This window comes from Talaromyces amestolkiae (genome assembly GCF_001896365.1).
Source record: "Talaromyces amestolkiae strain CIB chromosome Unknown scaffold12.1, whole genome shotgun sequence".
Classification (NCBI taxonomy): Eukaryota; Fungi; Ascomycota; class Eurotiomycetes; order Eurotiales; family Trichocomaceae; genus Talaromyces; species Talaromyces amestolkiae.
The window spans coordinates 912,591-933,813 of NW_024468048.1; the positions used below are offsets into that span (position 1 = coordinate 912,591).

Consider the following 21,223-nt stretch of genomic DNA (forward strand, 5'->3'; position numbering starts at 1 on the left):
CCATGTTCATTCTATCCATTGAATAATCAACTCTCTCCTCTCCCCCTCATCTATCTTGCTATCAATATGTACTCTGACCAAGTCAGAGTCGAAATATTCACACCGAACCCTCCGAAATATATCACAACCGAAAGTAGTGGCACTCTAGATCGTCGTAAAGAGGATCGTAATGTCTGTACAACCACCCAAAATTCTCTCCATACCCTTCCACGCCTGTTCCTAGACAAGCGGCCCATCATTCATAATCATTCAACGTCTCCGTCACCTGCCCATCATCACTCATCAACCTAATCGGTCTCCTGGGCTCATGAATTGTCACCGGCGTAGGTACAGTCGGTAGCGTCGACAGCGGCGACAGCGTCTCCTCCGGACCCACATTAGCAGCAGCCGCGCCTTCGACGCCTTCGCGTTGCTGTTGCGCCTGCTGATCTCCCTGTTGTTCTTCACCTCGCTGCGGAGAGCCAGCAATCTGGAACACAATCCGAGGAGGCTCACGTGGACTCGGCGCTTTGCCTCGCTTTCGATAAAAGCGTAGACCGCGGTGCGATTGTGGTGTTGCCGTGCTGTGAGTGTTAGAACTGCTGGGAAGCCGAATCGCTTCTTGTTCTCCAGATGCAGAGCTAAGCGCTGTTGAGATTGTGCGTGGGATGTGATAACCTGCTTTGCCGAGGGGGACGCTGAGGCCGTGCACGAACTGTTCAAGTTAACTTGCTGCATCTCAATTATAGGGGCAGATACTTACAATACTACAGATAACCAAAAACCAAACCACGATATAAGTCACCTCCGCCGTCCTGGCGGCATCAGCCCGTACTTCTCCATCGACAATCATTTCCTCCAGTAGAAATTGACGGCAAACCGACAGGTAGAAAATAGCACCAACGCCAATAGGACCGAAAAATCCCACAAAGAGCGCCTGAGAAATTTGTTCAATTTGATGAATGTACTTGTGCATCGCAAACACAATTGGTAGACGACGGAATAGTAGTATCAGAATTCCTAAAACTACTAACCGGTAAATAGGAACAATATCGTTATGCGCGAATTGAGCCCAGGGACAGACGGCCCCAAACCAGACGAAGATAGCTAAGTTGAGCAGCATATCGATCGTAGGTTGGAGGGAGTCATCCATTGTTTCGAGTCGGAACCAGTCACTGCTTCGTTAGTATCTGTGTACCTAAGTGCAGGGCCAAACTTACTCATGGGTGAATGCGTTTCCAGCTATGAAACAGGCAAGCAAATCATCAGTGCCAATCAAACCACATGTACCCATGATGAATAGCTAAAACGGTCAGCTAGCTGAACCCCAATCTTGGAGACAGAAAACTTACACCGAGCGAAATCGCAAAAACAAGAAAACTCTCCCTATCGACATATCGCTTCTCCTCCGCCCAATGAAGCAACTTCATAGACAACCATCCCACCACCGCACCATACACTACACTCAACAAAATCTCATAAACCAGCGTCTCATACACCCACAATGCAATCGCCTTGCCTCCCCCACCATCAAATCCCGGTCCCTGGGTATACTTCATCAGATAAAGCGCCAGGAATAAAAACGGGTATCCCAACCCGTCATTGGCTCCAGACTCGGCAATGATGATTCTCTGCAAAGGCCGCGGAATATTCTTATCGGCGAATTTTCCCTTGACGATAGAGTTGGACAAGACTGGATCGGTCGGCGTGACGCATGCGCCAATTGCCAGGGCCTGAATCAAGGAGATATTAGGCACAAGACCCCAGATTAGTAATCCGCTCGAAAGCCACATGATAGCCATTGCGGGACCGAGCAGAAGAGTCAAACTCTTCCATTCGGTCTGTAGATAACGTCCTGGTAGTTGGACACCTGCAATGACTAGCTGGACACCCAGCACGAGACGGGTAAAGTACATGGTGATGGCGTCTAGGTTGGCCTGAGAGCCCATTGCATAGTCCATCGGTTTGATAAAGTTGGTTGCATGAGGCGAGAATGCAACGCCTGCCAGCGTTGATATCACTGACCCCAGATTAGTATGTCTCGATAAGCAAATGACAGGAACAGAAACGTACAAGCCTCAGAAAGATAAAACCGCTCCTTGAACAGATACGATACCAGCCCAAAGAGGGTGATAAACCCTCCTAGCACGGAGCATACAATATTGAAATTAGTAATTTCAAGCGTCGGCATCTTGGCTGAAAATCTTCCTTCCAGCCAACGGAAAAAAAAAATTAAATGGTCGAGTTTACCCAAGCCCAAAACTCGTCGGGTTCGTCAGCACAATGATTCTTTCACAAAAAGAACCGGTATTCAGCAAACGTTATTCAATCATAACTCTGAGAGTAGCGCAAGATAGGAAAGAGAGAAGGAGGTGCTCGCCGCGCATTGGACGTTGATCGGTCGTGACGTTGGGGGCTGCCACTTTGACGCTGGAAATATGTTCAACCCGGGACCCAGTGCTGTAGACTTGGGAAGATTTAGAAGGTGGCTGTTTTGCTGCCGTCGGAGTCGATACAAAGTGGGTTGTAAACAGTCAAGATCAAAAGAGGCGGGGAGAATTCTTTTTCTTTTGTCGTAGCATCGGTTATATGATTGCGTCATGTGATTGGCTGCATAGATAAAGGTCTAAGAATCTAAACCCGTTGCTACTGGACCAAATCTCCGATTATCTGAGTCTGTTTTTTTGTTTTTCTTTAATGGCCACTTGTTGAAGTTTTATCGAAGTAAAATATGATATCTGGTGAGAGTGCATGCCATCGACACATCGGATGTGCTACTAGATACTTTCATCGCCGCATGCAGAAATTATATGTCCGACGGTAAGGGCCATCAGCCACGTGGAATGCTGTACTACATTGCCCCGATACGTACTGTTAATATTTACTACATGCACCAATCCATACTGTAAATATTAGTTTTAACACTCATTTATGATGAGAGCCTGCATTGCCATTGGCAATGTATCATAAATAAATATGACCCGCCGGCAACCTTTACATTGTATGCTTCATCAAAAATCATCAAAGTTGTCATCAGCAAGTTCGTCAGGAATATCATTGTCGGCTGCCCTGAGCTCAGGCACAGCAGACACCTGCTCTCCAGCTCCCCTCCTGGCACCGTTGACGGCTAACCTATCTGCTTCTTCATTGCCCGGGTCACGGTTATGCCCCTTGACCCATTCGAACGTGGTAGTTACTTTTAACGAGTCCCGTTCATTGATCTTCACCAGGATAGATTGAATGAGGTCTTTGTTTTCAACTGGCTTTCCGTTTGATGTTTGCCAGTTGTTGCGACTCCATTTCCGACACCAGTTGGTGACACACTCGATGGAGTACCGACTATCTGTCACGATAGTCACTGGACGATGTCGGGGTGCTATTTCAAGCGCTCTGATGATTGCCGTCAACTCGGCACGTTGATTTGTCTGGCGGTAGCCTTCTAATGGCTCGGAGACGTTTCTGCTAACAAAGAATTGCTATTAGTAAAGGCTCCAGGTTCAAGACAGCACCTCTCAGATGAAACGCGGATCTTGGATGGCTACCTTGTATCATTAGGTCCAAAATACACCCCAACGCCAGCTTGTGCAATCTTTTTACCATTGCCGAGTGCACTGCCATCGGTGTATATTCGGAGCATCCCAGGAGGCCCTGTAGGCTTTGTCTTGGTCATGAGTTTCTGTTCTGGCTCCTTGTACACTACCTTACCCGTCTTGGGGTTGAGGAGCACATTCGGATCGAATCCATCCTCCGCACCTGGCGGCAGAGGCGCAAAGGCAGCCGGAACCGTAACATCTCCATTTGCAGCATCTGCAGGATTCGTAGTCGACAAACCGCCTGGTCGTTGCAAAGACGATTTGTTGGCTCCAATTTCCTCGACCATTTTCACAAATTCCTCTGCCTCCTTGCGTGTGTCGAACTTTTTGTATCGAGGTCGCGTAAAACCCTTGATCTGCTCTTGAGCTTCCGCCCAGTTCGAATATACACCAGGAACTTTACCCCTTTGTACAGCGTAGAATCGTGTGCTGTTGTCATTATTGGTGGATGCAGTCCCATTACGCGAAGGCACTTTTTGACCCGTGAGAAACGAATTCGCCTCTTCTACGGAAGGAAATGACTGAACTGTCGCATTTCATCCAAACCAAGTCAATTGGGTGGCCTTTCCATAGTAGGCACGCGGTAGGAAAACTCACAAACAGCTCCCTTGAAACCCGTAACCTGAGCAAGACAGTCATTCCAATTGTAATATATCCCTGGACGGAATCCTTCCTTGACAGCATAATATTTCACAGCTGCAGCACGCTTCCTTTTTGTTCCGCTTGTGGCTCCTCCTGATGTTGATGTCTGTGTTGGCGATGCTCCAGCCGCAAGGCCAGGCCTGGGACTCGGCGATGGAGTTGTCTTTGCAGCTATGGCGTGGTTATTCATATCGTCATCAACCTGCCCTTCGTGCAGAAAAGCCAATTGCGAAGGAGGTCGCGACCAACTGGGGCCGAACAATGTGATGTTGCAGGTCTGGCGTTGATGGTGTGAATTTCTCTCTTTCAATATTGATGGCAGATGTGGACGTTGAATTGTCCTCGAAGAGCGGAGTCCGACAAGGAGTGCCCTTGTTGAAGACACGGTGAACGGGGGTCTATCAATGGGCTTCGTTTCGCTAGTTGACCCTAAATCACGATAGAATCCGAACTTCAAATCTGTCGAACAGAGAGGAATAAATGGCAAGTAGTSGAGCCACAAGAGGCGAGGAACACAAAAAACAATGTGGGAGAGAAAAGATTATCGGAGGGAGGTCACCAAGGGTTGATCACAAGAGATTGATTGGCCAGTGTGCCCCGGATGGAGGGGGGGAGGAGGAGGGGATAGCAACGAGGCGGGAGAGGGGTGGATGTAATGCGCCAACCAGCTTCAAGATTGAGACGTACACAGCTTAGTTCTTCCCAGTAGAATATGTGTCAGTATATACCTTCGAGGGTTTGAGAGGTTGGACTCGGGTAAGTTCCTGCGCGTGTTGTTTGAGTTGTGATGACTGTTTCAACAAAATAAGTTCGGAGAGAAAGAAGGAGCTGGAGCTATGACATAGAACACGCGGTTACATTACCGTAATTACATGAGACACCCTGCTATATTACCGTACTAGCATACATATCACGAACATCTAATAGAACAGTCTTAGATAAACTTTTTTTGATTCATAATCAATCTAATTACACTGATTGCAATCCGACTGTAGGCATAGCTAAACGAGATTCGAAGACATGCGGACAAAATTTGATGATATTTCGCCGGATATTTCTCCATCTTGCATCCAAGCTTCAGAAGAAACAACTAACTTGCCTTACAATCATAAAGGATAATTGACTGTATTGTCTGAGCATGTGCTTTTTGAAGAATAGAAGGGATAATAAAAGGCATCTTGACTCGACCGCCAAATGATTTATGCGGAAAAAGTCATAGGTGCAAGAAGCAAAAGGCACAGTAAAACCAGACCGCAACCACCATTGCCGAGAACAGAGACGAATTCAAAGAATCGCAGATGTCTCTTTCCTCGCCCGTCTCTCCAACTCCTGATTCGTCCGTTGAAATCGACTGGTCAGCGATAATATGTGTAGTACGCCGAGAGCATGTGAAAAGTATGACGAATAAAAACAGATAGAGGGGGATATGTAGGCGTGTAGTGTGTCGATAAAAGGGTATATCGGGGTCTGAACATGGCCACAAAGATATGCAAGCTCTCTAACAGACCGTATGAAATGGGAAAGGAAAAACATAAGATCACAATCAGACGCTACGTGCATCATTCGTCAAGGAGAAGCACGTCGTCAATCAGTCGCATCTGTATGGCCTGCAACGCCGCATGTCACAGCAGCCGTCACAGATAACAAGTAGAAATGGAATGAGATGTAGATTAGGTCAACACCCGAACATCACATTATGATTATGTATGAAAGTCATGGCCTCGTAAACAACAATTGGCGTCAAGAAAGGCCAGTGTTGTCGAAAGACAAAGGAAAAGTATGGAAAATGCCTAGCTATGCCATATGTACAATCACCAGCATATAGAAAGGCGACGGGGAGTCAAACTGTCAAAATGATCACGTACGTCAATCAAGTCGACGACTGACCGAGCGAGGCTTCAAGAAGCTGCCACCAATAATGCATCCGTACCTTTATAGCAATTCTATTGGACGCTGAGTGGGTGATAAAGCAAGTAGGACGTTTAAGGCGCAGAAATACGTTGGTAAAATAGGAGATACGCAACTTTGTTGTCACGAGCGCCATATCTTCCAAGAGGTGTCCTATTGCCGGGGGAGTTGGCTGAAGCCGCAGGTGACGAAACACCGTTGACAACGCCACTGGTGGATTTCTTGCTTGCGTGACCGTTGGGTCCGCCATTAACTTGACTCCACCCAGCTTCATCATCGATCTGATTGCTTTGATCGATTTGCTCGTAGATATTCGGGTTGTTGTCACGCTTATGCTGTTCTAGCGCTGCTGCGAGCACCTTGGGATCCTCCTCGCCCCCAGCTTCGGCCACGTCCTCACTGCGTACTCGTCGAATAACAGTGTCGTCCATCCTGATCCATTCGCGACCGTCCTGGCGTCTCACATCTACTGTATAGTGGCCGCCACTAGCATTCTTTCCATGATGGTAGATGACACCGATAAGCCGATAATGTGGAAGTCCGCTATGGATTGCCATAGCGTTGCGGCGATGAGGAGGAAAGACTTCACGGGGTATCTCCAATTCCAACGGATATCCGACTTTCTTCCAAATCTTTTGAGTGCCATGTGTGACGCTATCGTACTGGAACCGCTTGAGGTGAAGAATAAGTACTGGAGGCAGAGTCTCGATGAAGATCTGCTTAGTAGCAGCAACCTTGGGGCCTCTGGGAGAACTGAAATCTCCGTGAATGGTTTCAGGTTTAGTAAGGCCCTTCAAAGCATCGATAATGTTGTTGACTTCAGGTGACCCAATGTCCAGCTGCAGAGGTTGATAGGGCTCCAATGTCACCGAGTTCTTATTTCCAGGAACTTTGAACTCTGAGCGAATTTTGCCTCCAAAGATCTTAGTGATCGGAGATTCAAAATCGACGTCACCTGAAGATCGAGTGATAGCAGATTTCTGTTTCTGGCCGACTTCAAGCCATTCATCCGCATCCGAAGAAGGCTCAGTAGAGGCTGCATTAACTTGAGAAGCACCATTTTTGAAAGCATGAGCACATTCCTCGTGGAGTTCTTCCAAGAAAAAGCCAAGAAATTCCTGTGCGTCTTGTTGATGACCGCGCTATATGTTGTTAGTCTGAGTTGCTTCCGCCTAAGGAAAGAAAATAACCTACCCTCATGTCACGGAAGCGTGGAAGTTGTCGTATCACTTCATAGACGAACTCCGGAATAAATGCTTCTCCGTACTCTTCCAATTCCTTGTGTTTCAAACGCATGCGCAATTGATCTTCTGATCGCGCAGCATCAATCACTCTGAATTCCCTCATGAACATAATGCTATTCGAGCCACTAGTTAGGAATTGCAGCCTTTCGAGTGGGGGAAGAGAGACTTACGTTGCATCAATCAAAGGCACATCACTCTTGAAGCTGTGAGTTGCGCGGTGACCGATGTAATCAAGGAATTGGTAGAAGGGCACACAAAATGCCAAAATTTGTAGTACCTGAAAAACAATGAGTACACAAAATTGAAAGAAATTCGAGAAAAGGAGACATACTGAATTCATATAGCACATGTTACCCGTGTTAACGAGGCCTCTAGGCTCCAAGAATGCAATTTTCTCGCCAAATTGGTCCACGTTGGGACCAAGACTTGCCAAAACATCACCGAGTGACTCGCTGCGAGGAGCCTGTAGATTGTCTGATTCGACTGGCACATTTGGAACGATGCCGGCAGCGCGAGCTGACTTTGCCCGAACCAAATCAGCCCATGACTTTGGCGCTGCAGGAGCGGGTGTTGTGGCTTGTTCCGGGCTTTCTTGGCCAGCTGCCTCGCCCGGAACCTGCGCAGAGTCTCTTTGTTCGTGCTCATGGGCGGAACCGGACTGCTTTGGCGTGACAGGGACCTGGGGTAATATTGGAACCACAGGAACTATCGTTGTTTGTTTAGGAGTCTGGATTTGGTCTCGAGAACGAGATGCAAGTGTTGTGGAAGAAGGTGTGGTAGGATGTGTCGAATCAGACTCTGATGGCGCCTGAGATGTCGTAGGTGTCTGCGGCTCCGAGAGACTATCGCCTTGTGTAGAAGCTTGCTTCTCGTTAACATGAGCGAGATCTTGCTTTTGAGAATCCTTAGCAGGAAGCTCAACAGCGACTTTAGAAGTTTGCAATGATCGCCCACTGCGACGCTTGTGTGGAGCACGGATAGGGAAGGGTTCGTCCGGTACAGAAAGCCAAGGAAGCTAGGAGAGATTTTCAGGTCAGCATTGAGCTAGAATCTCTGCGAAAAAATTTACTTACAGGTGCACGGAAAGGTATGTGTGGTAGCAGACCACCTTTAGGTAATTCTGCGACCAGAGCAGGGGAAGAGGCTATGCCACTTGGTGTTGATAATGCAGAATGTACAGACGACGGGCGTTCGTGACCGTCTATTATCATCTGATATTCATTCATTGGAGGAGGAGACGTGGCAGACTGGATAGGCGTCGACGTTGTGGATGGCGGCTGGGAATACACGTTTGATGGAACATGCATAGGTGCTGGAACTGGTTGCGAGTGCGGATACGACGACGAGACTATCAACGGGCCATGACTGTATGGAGGCTGCTGGTATGGACGGGGCGGTGGTGGTCCCGGAGGCATGGGGACGCCTGGTGGCGGTGCATGCATTTGGGGGTAGCCATTGTACCATGGTGGTGGATAATGCTGCGCGTACATAGGGGGAATATGGCCGTTGACCGGAGGAGGGTGGTAATTCATGTAGGCGGGCGGAGAGCGCATGTTGTTAGGACCCGGGGAGAAGTGCATATCATGCTGTCGCCGGGGATGAGGTATGGGCGGCTGCCCATGGGGCATTGCCGGCAGATGGTGGTTTATCATGTCCAGGCAGATAGTGCGGGTTGCCTTGCCTCAAAGGGAGCCATGCGAGACAATGACTAGGCAACATCTAAATCGCTTAATGCAATCGATTAGATGGTCGCCTAAGTTGCCATGCTTTGAGCACAGCAATAGCAATTAAAAAAGGGTGGATGGATGTCTGTGTCGTGAAGCTCGACCGATGGTGCTGCTGGGAGTCAGAGATGAAGTCAGCTTCAGCCTTCATTTTTCTTTTTTTGCCCGCGTCTCCCAACTTGTGCGACATGAATGATTAGATTCAGACTTACCAGTGACCGCGAGGGAGTCAGTCAAGACACTTGGATGAATAGTAGCGAGTAATTAATAGAGTCAGCAAGCAAGGCAGCCTGTGACGGGCGATGAGGAAGTCGTGTGAAGGTCAGTCTGGACGGCGCAAGGAAATGCCAGCCCGAGAAAGGAATCGCCAAGGGAGGAGGAACGGCCTTGCCGCGCTGGACATTAAGCGCCGCGCTTATTGAGACTCTACTTGATGCCTCAGGCAATCAATCCGGCTCATACATCATTTGCTTAAAATCTTGCTACGTAAGTGCTGTAATACATTTCAACTTGACTTCAACTCATATTCCAAAATAATGTGAGTTGGAACTGATACAGTCCAACACCGCGCTGTGTTCTGCCTCAGTGCCAAGACCGCGCTGACATCACGTTTTTTGACGGCAGAGCGGACCGAGCATAGAGGGATTTCCTTCTCTTCAAGCAAGAAGCACCTTCAAGGTTGCTCCCCGCCGGGACCATCGAGGGGCAATTTCTGTCAACAACCATCCAGAGCGCATCGCGCAAGTGGCCACCGAGTGGCCCTTGTTGATTAACAAACATCAGTTATCGAGCTTGATTATTTTCCCCATTTGAAGACGAATCGAACGCGAGAGTCTCATTCGCCGCTTCTGCCTAGATACTTTGAGTCATTCTTGACGTCTAGGCTCTAGCTTGTGCAGACCCAGCTTACTACTTGACGACTTTACGAATCTCCATCTTGTTTTCATCATTGTCCTTTCCTGGGCAAGCTTCTATCTCTATTCGACTACGAGATATGTCGTCCTCTTCTGGACAGATCGTTCGTAACCTCAGCAAATCCACCGATTACTCTTCGAACGTATCGTCGTCATCGGCTTCCTTCCAAGGGCTAAATAACTCCATCGAGAGCGGCCTTCAACGGCGATCAGGAGGTAACGGTAGTTTTGGTGCAGGATCAACAACGAGAACGGTTTCAGCGGCAAGGAATAATCAAGCCAAGAAGGGCCAGCACAAGAAACATCACCGTCCTAATTTGGTGAATGAGGATGCGTATTCAGAATCTGTAGGTGATAAGGTCCGACCTGTACTTGCGATAACCTAACAATATAATGCAGGCCATCATGAGATCTGCTACCAGCCGAAAGGGTCAGACATCGATCACCCACCTGATGAGCTTTTCTTTACCTCCTCGCCCTCAATATCATCCCAGTACACATCGTCCACGCCGGAATCCAACATGGGGAATGGGATCCGGCTATCATGCTATTGACAAAGCTCGATACGTCCATGCAAATTACCGGTTCATAGTGGATCCTCGAAGGAACTACCACGCCCAAGCAGCAAATGCTGACGTCCACTTGGATTGGGATTCGGTGCTCCAGGTGCTGGCATCTGAACAAACGCAAGCTGCAAGCTGCCCAATATGCCTGGGCATGCCAGTCGCACCTCGAATGGCCAAGTGCGGTCATATATTCTGTTTTCCGTGCCTTATCCGGTACATGCACTCGACTGATGACGATGCTTCAGTACCAGAGAAGAAGGCACGCTGGAAGAAATGTCCCATCTGCTGGGATACAATTTACGTCTCGGATACACGACCGGTCCGGTGGTTCATTGAACAAGAAACGAACACACCTGTCGAAGGCGGTGATGTTGTATTACGTTTGGTGAAGAGGAACCCTGGAAGTACTCTGGCTTTGCCCCGTGACGGCGCGGAAGAACTCCATGCGCAAGATGACATTCCATGGTACCATGCAGCCGAGGTTGCAGACTATGCGCGGATTATGAAAGGCGGGGAAGACTACATGGTGTCTCAATACGACGCAGAAGTTGAACTCCTGAACCAGCAGAGACAGGAAGACGAGCTTCTATTTGGCGATGACTCGACCTGGGTTCAGAAAGCTATCAACAGTATCAAGGACGCTCAAGAGAAGATTCGGGGCATAGGCAACCCACCACCTAGTGCACGTACCGAAAGGAAGCGACCTCAGACACATTTTGATGAAGGGTTAGTGCAGGAAGCCGATAAAAGAGGTCTTGAAAATTTGACCTATAACGCTTCTACATCGGAATTGGTTGATGAAGTAATTGCTGGTGTAGAAGCAGTCAATGTGGACGGAAGTGACCATCCTGAATCACAAAAGAAAGAGAAATATCCCTTCGCTGCTAAGACGTCGGCAGCTAGAGATGGTGGAACTACTACTGACCAACCATACTATTTCTATCAATGCTTGCCTCACTTTTACCTCTCTGCTCTCGACATACGAATTCTCAAAGCTGCTTTTGGTGATTATTCATCGTTTCCAGCCACCATACTCCCTCGCGTCGAACACATTTCGACCGGCCATGTCCTAGATGACGAATTAAGAAAACGAGCCAAATACCTCGGTCATCTACCATATGGCTGCGAAGTGAGTTTCTTAGAGTGTGACTGGACAGACGTCGTGGTACCCGAAGTCTTGGAAAAGTTTCGACCCGAAATCAAGAAACGCAGACAACGAAACCGTGATAAAGAAGCACGCGAAGAGAAAGATAGAATACGAGCAGAGAAAGAAGAAGAAGAAAAACGATGGGCAGCTGCTCGTCGCAAACGGCCCAGTTTCGGATTCACCTCCGCCGAGCGCCCATTCTCCGATCAAGATTTCTTACCCCTAAGTAGCGGCTCCTTTGACGCATCAGCGATCACAGATAGTGAATTCGCAGCAATCTCTCCACCGAATGGGTCATTAACCAACCAAATGCAATCCCATTTCGAAGCCCTCGCATCACCATCCACGAGCCCCCCCGTTGCGCGCACAGTATGGGGTACAGCAGCCGTACAATCCGACCCCGATCAACAGCCAATCCATCGCGGCCCCGTCAACGATGGCTGGCTACAGGGCTGGGAAAAAGATTTTCTAGGCCACCGCGAAGCAGAGCTGGTTGCGCAGGCAACTGCTGAATCTTCTGCCACTGCATCTTCTGCTAGTGCCGGCGGTGGTGGCGGTGGGGGTGGTGGTCGAAAGAAGAAGAATAAGAAGATCACGTTGATGTCTACTAATATTCAACGAGGCGCTTAGTCTCCAGACCAAGGGGCGGATATGTAGGTGTATATCATTTTCTCCTATTTTTACTTGTGTTCTCTAGCGCGCGGTGTTTTGAGTTGAGGAGCACTTGAATTTTCTCATGCTAAATAATGCCGCGATAATACATACACAGATCTAGTTACTTGTTTTCGTGACTAGGTAGGTTAGCTAGATAGGTAGAATTAGACACCGTTTCTTATATAACAAGACAACTTGAGCGCAATCGTTCACTTCCAGAGTAAATTATTCGTTATGATGATAGTAATACATTCCAGAATACGAGTATAAATCAATCGTCAACTGGCAGTCACATAGATTGATACAACCAAGAAAACATGCAACAACGTAGCAATATCAAGCAGGCAGACGTGAGCAGAAAGAAAGAAGCATAAAAATACAGAGACAATGCCTAGATTTGATGAGTACAGGACAGAAGGGAAAGGTCATGATGTATGAATAAATTATGGGGCTTGACTGATCAAGCTGATTAGGTATGAATAGGGGTTTAAGGACGTAATGATAATGCTAAGAGTGGGTAAAAGTATACACAAGAATGATATGGAAAGAGGGGAAGGGTTGAATTTTTTGGGTTTGCAAGCTGGGGAAGGAAGAAATGCGTGTAGCATGGTTTAAATGACGTACTAGATATTCCAGTCAGTTTCTGATTGATATGTATTGAGATGGCCGATAAACTTACTGGGATGAATAAGTAAGGAACTTTTCTCTCGTATTCCTTCCAAGCATCGCCATACTTGGCCCGACAACGCTGAATATCTCGCAAGCACCTATGCGAAATCATGCAAGCAAAGAAGAGGGGATAGAACCAGGGGAAGGGACTCTTAAATCCCGTGATAAGGCCCCAGTTGAGCGCAAAGTACAAGTCACAGGTATAATGAACTTTGCGAGCCAGTCCATACCATCCGTCGATTAGAATGGTACCCTGAGGGCTTACGATTTTTTTCGGATCTTCAAGAGTTTGCCAAGGTAGTTGTGGGAAAGCATTGCGGGAAACCTGTGTATTACGCTCCTTTTGACGGAAGCGGTTCTTTTGGCTGTTGGCAGTGTCCCAGACCCAGTAGACGAAGAGGTAGGCGACAAAAAGAGCTGCGAGGGCATAGCGGTTCCAGCGGTAAGTATCAGGATGGTGGTTGGCGAGGTAAATTGTGCAGTGGCAGTAGCTCAGGGGAACACCAGCAAGGTTCCAGAAGATAAGCATGAAGCCCCATTTTTCGTAGTACATGTCCCTGTATCAGAGTTAGGATTATGATCGTTGGACAAGCTTGAGGTGTAGACTAACCAGGTTGAGATAATACACTCCTCTCCCTTCGAACAAGCATTGGCATACAACCAGTGAGCCATCACAAGGAAACACACCTCACCGGATACGTATCCGTACAGCTCGTATTGACGTGCAGCAGTACCCAAGGAGAGCAATAGAAGGATGTACCACGGAAGTCGCACTTCGAAAAACATCTTGAAGTCAAGGATGCCAAACATGCGCGGATTGAGTTCAGCGCCCATGAAGAAGTCATACATAATATGACCAGTCATGCGGTGCTGGGCTCCACGATAAATAGCAGAAGCATATGCGATGATTGAAACCAGGAAGCCTGAGAGTATGGCTACACTCAACAGAGGTCCAAATTCATCGATGATGGTATACAATCTGAAAAGGCCGGTGAAATGTAAAACCCCGGCCACAATCAGCGTAGTGTAGAAAGATGAAACGGCTGAGCAATAGTAGTCCAGCTGCTTTCCTCCTTCGTGAGGAAGAGGTCGTCCTGTCAACGTGATTCCAGGGAGCCATATGTAGCAGAGTGCTTCAAAAACGAAGAATACCCAGTAAATAAGCCAAGCCTTGAACGAAGGCCAAGCTCCCTCTATAACCAAGTTGCAGAGATGTGCAAGGAATTCCGGAATGGTTTGGTTCTTCTCCGGTAGAGGTAGGTTTCCGTCGTAATATGTTGCTCCAATCCACATGTAGTACATCAAGCATGGGAAACCGATCATGAGCAAGAATGTGCCCAACGATCCTCCAAATTCAAAATGATTGCTGTGGTCAATCTTAGGATCTTCGCCTGGGATCCAACCATCAATAACTTGTTTTTCATCATGACCGTCGCCCTTCGCGTGTCCGTTCGCATGCCCGTTCGCATGTCCATTGGCGTTTCCATTAGATTTTCCGTTGGCATGTCCATTCGCATGTCCATTCGTATGTCCGTTGGCGTCGCCATTGGATTTTACAGAAGATGATGTTTCTTCGTTCACTACACTTAGAGGGGGCGCCGGCGTCTGGCGCCTTTTAACCGTTTCGCGACCTCGTGTGGTAGTGGTTGCTGAGGACATTCCTGTAGCCGAAGCAGGGGTTTGTGCAGGGCGACTAGTTGTTCCACGATTACTCAGCGTTTCGACAGGATTCTGGGAGTCAGATGCTCTATAGAGAAGAGGAGAACAGAAAATGGTTAGCGCAGGTTCTGGCAGCTGTTTAAATTCAAGACTGTGAAGCAATAGCTCCTTTCGCGCAAATAAGGGGGGCAACGGCAGCGGGGACCAGAGGGAGGAGCAAGATGAGATGTTATATAATTACTCACCCCTGAGAGCGTGTTATCGCCATGTTTCCCAGGCGTAGTTATTGTTCTTCTCGGAACCCTTGCGCAGCGCGAGAGATAATTTGAGAAAATGTTGAACAATCGAAAATACGGCGCGGAGGATAGCGACTGGTCATAAACAAAAATTTGGGTGGAGACAATAAAATTACACGCTTCGGTCCCTGCGGATCGATGCGCTAGTAATTTTATCACAGAACTGCATGAAATCTGACTGGATGATCTTGGTTGGGGTGCAGTAGCGTTTTTTTCTTTTGTGCAAATCAACAGCCACAAATACCGATCTCCAATTTCTCTGTAATTTCGTAATTTTTTCTTTGTACAGTTACTGTACGACCCCAATGCCAAACAGCATCGAGAGGACAGATGGTGAAAGAACCACTCTATACTTAGAGCCTAGACAGAGCCGAGCGTTTCCAATCTGTCACTGTTTGTTTAAATGAGAGTCAGCTCTTTATTCTCATAAAGGTGGTAGCCGTGTTTGTTTCGCCTGGTATTTGGGTCGCATTCCTGGATCCCGCGGAAGCCGCAAGCCGGCTTAGGGCAAATTACCAGACACTACTGCACTAATCTCTAACCCTACACCCAACAGAAGATTCGATTGCAGCCCATTTTGTCTCGGAACTCTTTGTCCGAACAATCTATATTGAGTATATGACTCCACATAAATTCTATCAAAGAATATTACAATTGTGTACATCAATGTCGCGCAACCCGACGTCTGTGCAGGTGTCCATGTCCATGATCATGGGCGTGTGATTCATGCTCGGAGCCAGAGGGACATCCTTCCTCCTCTTCAGGCTCCGGGACTCCAGTCGAAGATGCTTCGGACGGGACAGATTGGGTGCTGGAGACTAAACTTGAGGAGAATGAAGTGTGACTAGCAACGGAACTGGAGGCAAAAGGTATGGTGATCGAGGAGATGACGCCAACGGTAGCTGAGGCGCTGCTGGATTCCTGATAGGAAGAAGAAATTAGGGTAGATGTAGAGGCTGCCGTGGAGGAAGTGATCGAAGGAGCAACGGAAGAAACAGCAGCCACGATGACAGGGGCAGTAGAGGAGGTAACTGAAACAGCAACAGGAGAGACGGCAGCTGTGGTTGTTGATGTAGCAGAAGAAGTAGAAGAAGCAGCCACAGAGGTGACAGCAGCAGTAGCAGTAACAGTAGGAGTCACAACCGAAGACGAAACAGCCAAGACATTACCGGCAGCAGTGACAGAGGAAGCAGCCGCCGCAGTTGATGCTTTAGCCAACGCGCTGTAAGGAGTCACACCAGGGAAGAAAGATGTCGGAATTGTCGGGATAGGAATAGACGAAGAAATACCAAACGCAGTCGTCAAATCTGCAGCCATAGTAGCCGCCGAGTAACCACTAGGAGCAGCTACCACAGTAGTCGTGGTGGCAGTGTAGGCGACATGATCATCACCACTTGCCAAACAGAATCCCTCACCGTAAGCATTGCTGCACGTGTACGTCTGAGAACTGCCAGACTCAGTCCACATGGCAAAATCTTTGAGAGTAAAATCGTAGCAGGGGTTACCGGCTGGGCACAGAACTTTGATGGGGCCCCGCTGCAAACCACTGCTTTCTGTTCCCTTCCAGTTGGTGATTGTAATATTGGAGTATCCAACTCCGTCACCAGAGGCTGTAGACATTTCGGCCCAGGAAGTGTCAATATCAAGAGAGTATGCATTACCGTGGCCTATCATCATAAATTAGTATCTGAGTACCTCAAGTCTTATCAAAATCGATGTAGTTTCATACCAATAAAGTTCTCGAGAAGAACATTTTCTACAGTTCCACTGCCTCCGTTGCTCTTGATCATGTACATCTGGTTAGAAGACCAGGTATAGATGTTGCGATAAGTGATGTCGCTGATATTAGTATCTGCGCCTAGGGAGCCCATAGAACATCCGCCACTCCAGTTGCAGTAGACGCTTTCAACAAGAATGTTGGAGGAAGGTGACTAGTCATTCGTGCATCTGTAAGCTTACGGTATAGACATGCCCAGGGGTGAACTGTACGTACCTTGACTGTCACACATTCGTCCTTGTTGGTTACCTCAACCTTTCTATCTGTCAGCCTAAATAAGTCATGGTTTGCATGATCTAAAGAACTCACATCATGGACCCAAATGTTTGAGCCAGCAACATCAATACCGTCCAATCCACCCTCATCCCCACCACGGATAGCGACATTATAAACCTCACCATCCTCAACGGTGTCCAGCACCAAATGGAACGCAGGCGCATCCACGAGAATAATATCATGGACAGAGAAAGAAGTCACTTTCTGCAACCTGAGTAGCCGAGTAGTGGTCGAAGTTCCATCAGCATGAAACTGATATCCCAATCCCTGTATAGCACCAGCAGAGTTACTGCTGAACATCTCAAAATCAGATGCATGTTCAATGATAATCATATTTCCGCCGCCGGTGCCATTTCGGTAGATAATTCCGTCCAGTTGCAGTGCCCATCCAGTTCCTTTGTCCAAAGTGGCCCAGGTGGACATTGCATAATTTCCTTCGGGGACGTAGACGAGTCCTCCGTGAATGCAGTCATTGAAGGCTGCGAGTAGTGGAGCGCCCAAGTCTGTGGAGAGATCGGCCACCGCCCCGTAATCGAGGACATTGCATGTCTTGATAGCGGCTTTTTCGGCTACGGTAGTCAGGGGACCGACGCTGCCAGTGAGCTGGGCATTTGAGATTGGTAGAGCTACCAGAAGAGACAGGGTAAGGAGTGACCAGTACATTTTCAGATAACGTCAGAAGTGACAAAAAAAGAATGTGGTGGGTATAGACCCAATAGAAATGAAAGTTTAGAGAAAGGAATGAAAAGAGTGACAAGAATGTACCTGCATATAATGCCAACTTGGTCGAGTAAATGTGATAGAAAGGGTGTAATGGATGATGACTTAAATTTATATACGAGACAATCTATAAGTAAATGTGTTATACCCTTTCCATCTAAGTCAATCAAGGTTTCCAGGAGCGTTCGGTGTCCACCATCCAAACTCCAAAGAATCAGGGAGAAAAATATATGGATTTAAGCGCTGTTGTCTCCAAGGCTAGTAGCGTGTTTTGAGTATAAAGTGCGGTACGCACGGTTCTGATGATACCGAAACATATTCTCCGAGTGGAAMCCGAGCCGATGTGTGCACTTTATATCCTTTTGCCCAACCTGTAACTATGTTTGTCGAAGTGATCACTGTTTCCTAGCCAGGTGGTGGAATACACACATCAAGTGGTTGCTGCAACGACCATTACCGTCGTCACACGCATAAATGTGTATGATAGCAGGCATGCCGTGTCCACTTAGACAAATCGGTACCTCCCAGAGCACGAAACACACATTCCAGTAAACAGATGAATTGCACTGAGGAGATTGAAACTAGTAGATGGATCAGTAGATTCAATCTAGCATAGAGAAGGCATAATAATATCCGGCTATAAATCGTTTGGGGCGTTTCAGATAAAGCGAAGGACCCGACTAGGGCTAGAATTAGTGGACCGGCACCCATATTAACTTACTAACCGCCGGAGAAATTTCCTACTGGCTCTGCTTCCCCTGTAACTAGCTACCCGCAGTGCCTGGATGTTTACCGACCATTCAAGGCACTTTCTTGAGATTTTGTCGAATAAACACCACAGAATGAGGTTGATTTAGAATTAGTAAAGCGGGAAACAGTCTGCGAGCTTTGCATCCCACCTGAAAGCAAATTACGCTTAGCAAATTATTTTTCAGTGTGAGTTTTTGTGCGAAGATTTGGGTGCTGGTTGACAGATTCCATTTGGCATGATTTTTTCCTTGTAATTATCGAAAAACAAGGTCCTCGGGGTGCATAATCAAGCAGAATGGATTGCTATATCGGGAATGGGATGAAAATCTAGCAAACAAACAAGAGCCTAGTAAACCCTCAACCCTACAAAATCAGCTGCATACACACTATATCCAGCACCTCCATCATTCCCAATCACAATATTATTATTTCCCTGCACCCAACCCTCCGTTAATATACCTAATGTGGCCGTGTCCCACCACCCCAGACCCGGACCAAACAATTCGCTATGCTGTCCACTTAACGGAACTTCCAAGCGTGTGGGAGTACCTCCATTGACCGTGACTGTTATATTCCTCGCATTGGATCCACTCGAGAATGCAACTTCATTGTTTATGTAGTCGATTTCAACGAATTTTGTGCCTGCGCTGGCCGCTGAGATGGTGGTGACTGCTGTACCACCGGGCCCAATATAACCAATTTTTGTGCCAACGGGCAAACAATAACCGGTACCGCAGGTGGTGGAAGTTGCGTAGCCGGTTGTGGTGAAGCCAGTGTTTGGATAGTATGTGCCCTCTGGAGGAGTGATGGTGATGCTACTGATGGATAGTTGGTGTTGGATGGTGAGTGAGTTGGTGGTTCCAGCGGCCAGGGTTATTGGAAGGGAAACGCTCGCTCTATTTGATGCTACAGTGACAGTACTCGTCTGGGTAGAGACCGAAGACTTCACGGTGATGGTCTCGCTGGCCGAGCTTGTTGAAGAAAAAGTGATCGAGAGTGTGTAATTGCTGCTGTCGGTGAGTCCATAGATTGCTTCGAATGTGGTTGAGTTTCTGTATATACATCAGCACCAGCCCAGTCATCTATCACTTTTGTCCTGATAACACTCACCCTGATGAAGTTCCAAATATGCTAGCAGAGTATTGGCCTGATGGTGTCGTATTTTGTAGTTCGAGTAACATCGTACCATGTGCCTCCACCTCGGTGGTATATGAAGTCTTCACTCCTTGCACTGTAATGTTTCCCCAAATATCCTTGATAGTTCCGGCATACTGAATACCAATGTCTGGTAAGTCAATTGTCAAGTTCCTTGCCTCATCAGCCCAATTTACAAGCGCTGCAACAGTCCTCTGCCCACTCAAAGGGCCGCTCCACACATCGTATTGATCCTCTGTGTACCTTCTGCTTAAATTCGCACTCACCCCTAGCGTATCCTGATTGTAACTGATAACATCCTCTTGTTTTAATATGGCCAAAGAAATTGCATTGATAGATGTAGTCGTATCCTTCAGCGCTGCTCCAATCACCAGTGGACTCTTGAGAATTGCCCATAGCGAGAAGTGAGTCTGTTCTTCAGCAGTTGTGTAGACATTGTTTCCTACTTCAAGCATATCCAGGTCTGGCCACTGACCAGGTCCTGCAAAATTCGTCTGAGGTGCGATCTGGTTCACTAATCGGTAGATACTGGACCAAGATGAGGATATGTCGTTACCAATTCGCCAGGAGTTGCCTAGTGATGGTGCCCAAGCTGCAGGGAAGTCAACGCCCCAGTCACATATCTGGAATAAGATTTTACGATCTTGCTGTGAGAGCGCATTTGACATGTTTGAGTAACGCGCTTCGGGGGATGTACTGGGCGCATAGTTTACGTTTGGGTAGTTAGTTGCTGCGTCGGAGTAGCAGTTGTCATCTGTTATTCGTCAATCCCGTAGTCATCTTTTAATAATCGAAACAGCTTGCCTACATTTTAGTGAATCCACCTCCCAAGAGGCAAAAGTCTGCGCATCCTGCAGCTCATGATCTTAAAGTTGTTGTTAGGGCTAAGTGACCAAAACCCTAGGTTGTCAAACCATCATAACGAAAAAACTCACAGAGACTCCCTGTCTGATTCGGAGGGCTACCGCATAACAATATTCCAGCATCTTGATAAACGCCAAAGAGTAGTCCAAGATCGTGAAGATACTGGCCTAGTGCCGGGAACCCCGACGGGAAAAGCGTCGCATCCCAGGTCAAGGAGCCATTCGCGAGCCGATCAGCAACAGTCCAGCCACAGTCAGTAGTTACATAGCGATAACCAAGGGAGGCTAGGCCAAGATCAACTAATGCTTGAGCATTGGAGTGAACGATGGCTTCGTGGGGGGAGCATCCGTAATGATTGTATGTATTCCATCTGGTTTGATCGCTAGTCAGCGGGTTAATGTGAAATACAAGTGTCTATTTACTTACCCCATTTGAGGGGTTTGAGCGAGGCCATTCTGTATACGAGCATGTATCGAATGACTATTTGCAAGTCCAGCTCCTATCATGCTCGCGAAAGCGAATATGTTCAACGCCATTGTTTTGAATCTAATGGAAAATCAGACAACATTCGAGGCGTAAAGGCCATCCCAACCACATACACAATTCGTACTTTGGAGCGATCAGCCATACTATATATGTGAAAACCAGATAAATTATCCGATTGTACTTCGGTTAAATCTTTGTAT

At 47.6% G+C, this 21,223-nt stretch overlaps 6 protein-coding genes across 6 annotated transcripts; 1 reads left to right on the forward strand and 5 right to left on the reverse strand.

Annotated features, from left to right (window-relative positions):
• Positions 1-235: 235 nt before the first annotated feature.
• BHQ10_006619 (uncharacterized protein) lies at positions 236-2,170 on the reverse strand (the record flags this gene model as incomplete). The annotated part of the gene is made up of 5 exons (XM_040879225.1): positions 236-694; positions 743-1,154; positions 1,200-1,282; positions 1,332-1,999; positions 2,053-2,170. The coding sequence occupies 5 exons, from the start codon at positions 2,168-2,170 to the stop codon at positions 236-238; spliced, it is 1,740 nt and encodes a 579-aa protein (XP_040735123.1).
• An 820-nt stretch (positions 2,171-2,990) lies between these two features.
• BHQ10_006620 (uncharacterized protein) lies at positions 2,991-4,404 on the reverse strand (the record flags this gene model as incomplete). The annotated part of the gene is made up of 3 exons (XM_040879227.1): positions 2,991-3,441; positions 3,522-4,098; positions 4,170-4,404. The coding sequence occupies 3 exons, from the start codon at positions 4,402-4,404 to the stop codon at positions 2,991-2,993; spliced, it is 1,263 nt and encodes a 420-aa protein (XP_040735124.1).
• A 1,792-nt stretch (positions 4,405-6,196) lies between these two features.
• BHQ10_006621 (uncharacterized protein) lies at positions 6,197-8,919 on the reverse strand (the record flags this gene model as incomplete). The annotated part of the gene is made up of 5 exons (XM_040879228.1): positions 6,197-7,264; positions 7,317-7,479; positions 7,537-7,643; positions 7,698-8,381; positions 8,440-8,919. 5 exons carry the CDS (start codon positions 8,917-8,919, stop codon positions 6,197-6,199), a joined length of 2,502 nt encoding a protein of 833 aa, XP_040735125.1.
• Positions 8,920-10,084: 1,165 nt separating this feature from the next.
• On the forward strand, positions 10,085-12,347 carry BHQ10_006622 (uncharacterized protein; the record flags this gene model as incomplete). Its single annotated transcript, XM_040879229.1, has 2 exons — positions 10,085-10,351; positions 10,404-12,347. The coding sequence occupies 2 exons, from the start codon at positions 10,085-10,087 to the stop codon at positions 12,345-12,347; spliced, it is 2,211 nt and encodes a 736-aa protein (XP_040735126.1).
• Positions 12,348-12,982: 635 nt separating this feature from the next.
• BHQ10_006623 (uncharacterized protein) lies at positions 12,983-14,699 on the reverse strand (the record flags this gene model as incomplete). The annotated part of the gene is made up of 3 exons (XM_040879230.1): positions 12,983-12,994; positions 13,051-13,597; positions 13,651-14,699. 3 exons carry the CDS (start codon positions 14,697-14,699, stop codon positions 12,983-12,985), a joined length of 1,608 nt encoding a protein of 535 aa, XP_040735127.1.
• A 959-nt stretch (positions 14,700-15,658) lies between these two features.
• BHQ10_006624 (uncharacterized protein) lies at positions 15,659-21,165 on the reverse strand (the record flags this gene model as incomplete). Its single annotated transcript, XM_040879231.1, has 10 exons — positions 15,659-16,662; positions 16,725-16,926; positions 16,989-17,027; positions 17,082-17,617; positions 18,978-19,570; positions 19,629-20,427; positions 20,482-20,538; positions 20,609-20,907; positions 20,964-21,083; positions 21,137-21,165. The coding sequence occupies 10 exons, from the start codon at positions 21,163-21,165 to the stop codon at positions 15,659-15,661; spliced, it is 3,678 nt and encodes a 1,225-aa protein (XP_040735128.1).
• Positions 21,166-21,223: the final 58 nt, after the last annotated feature.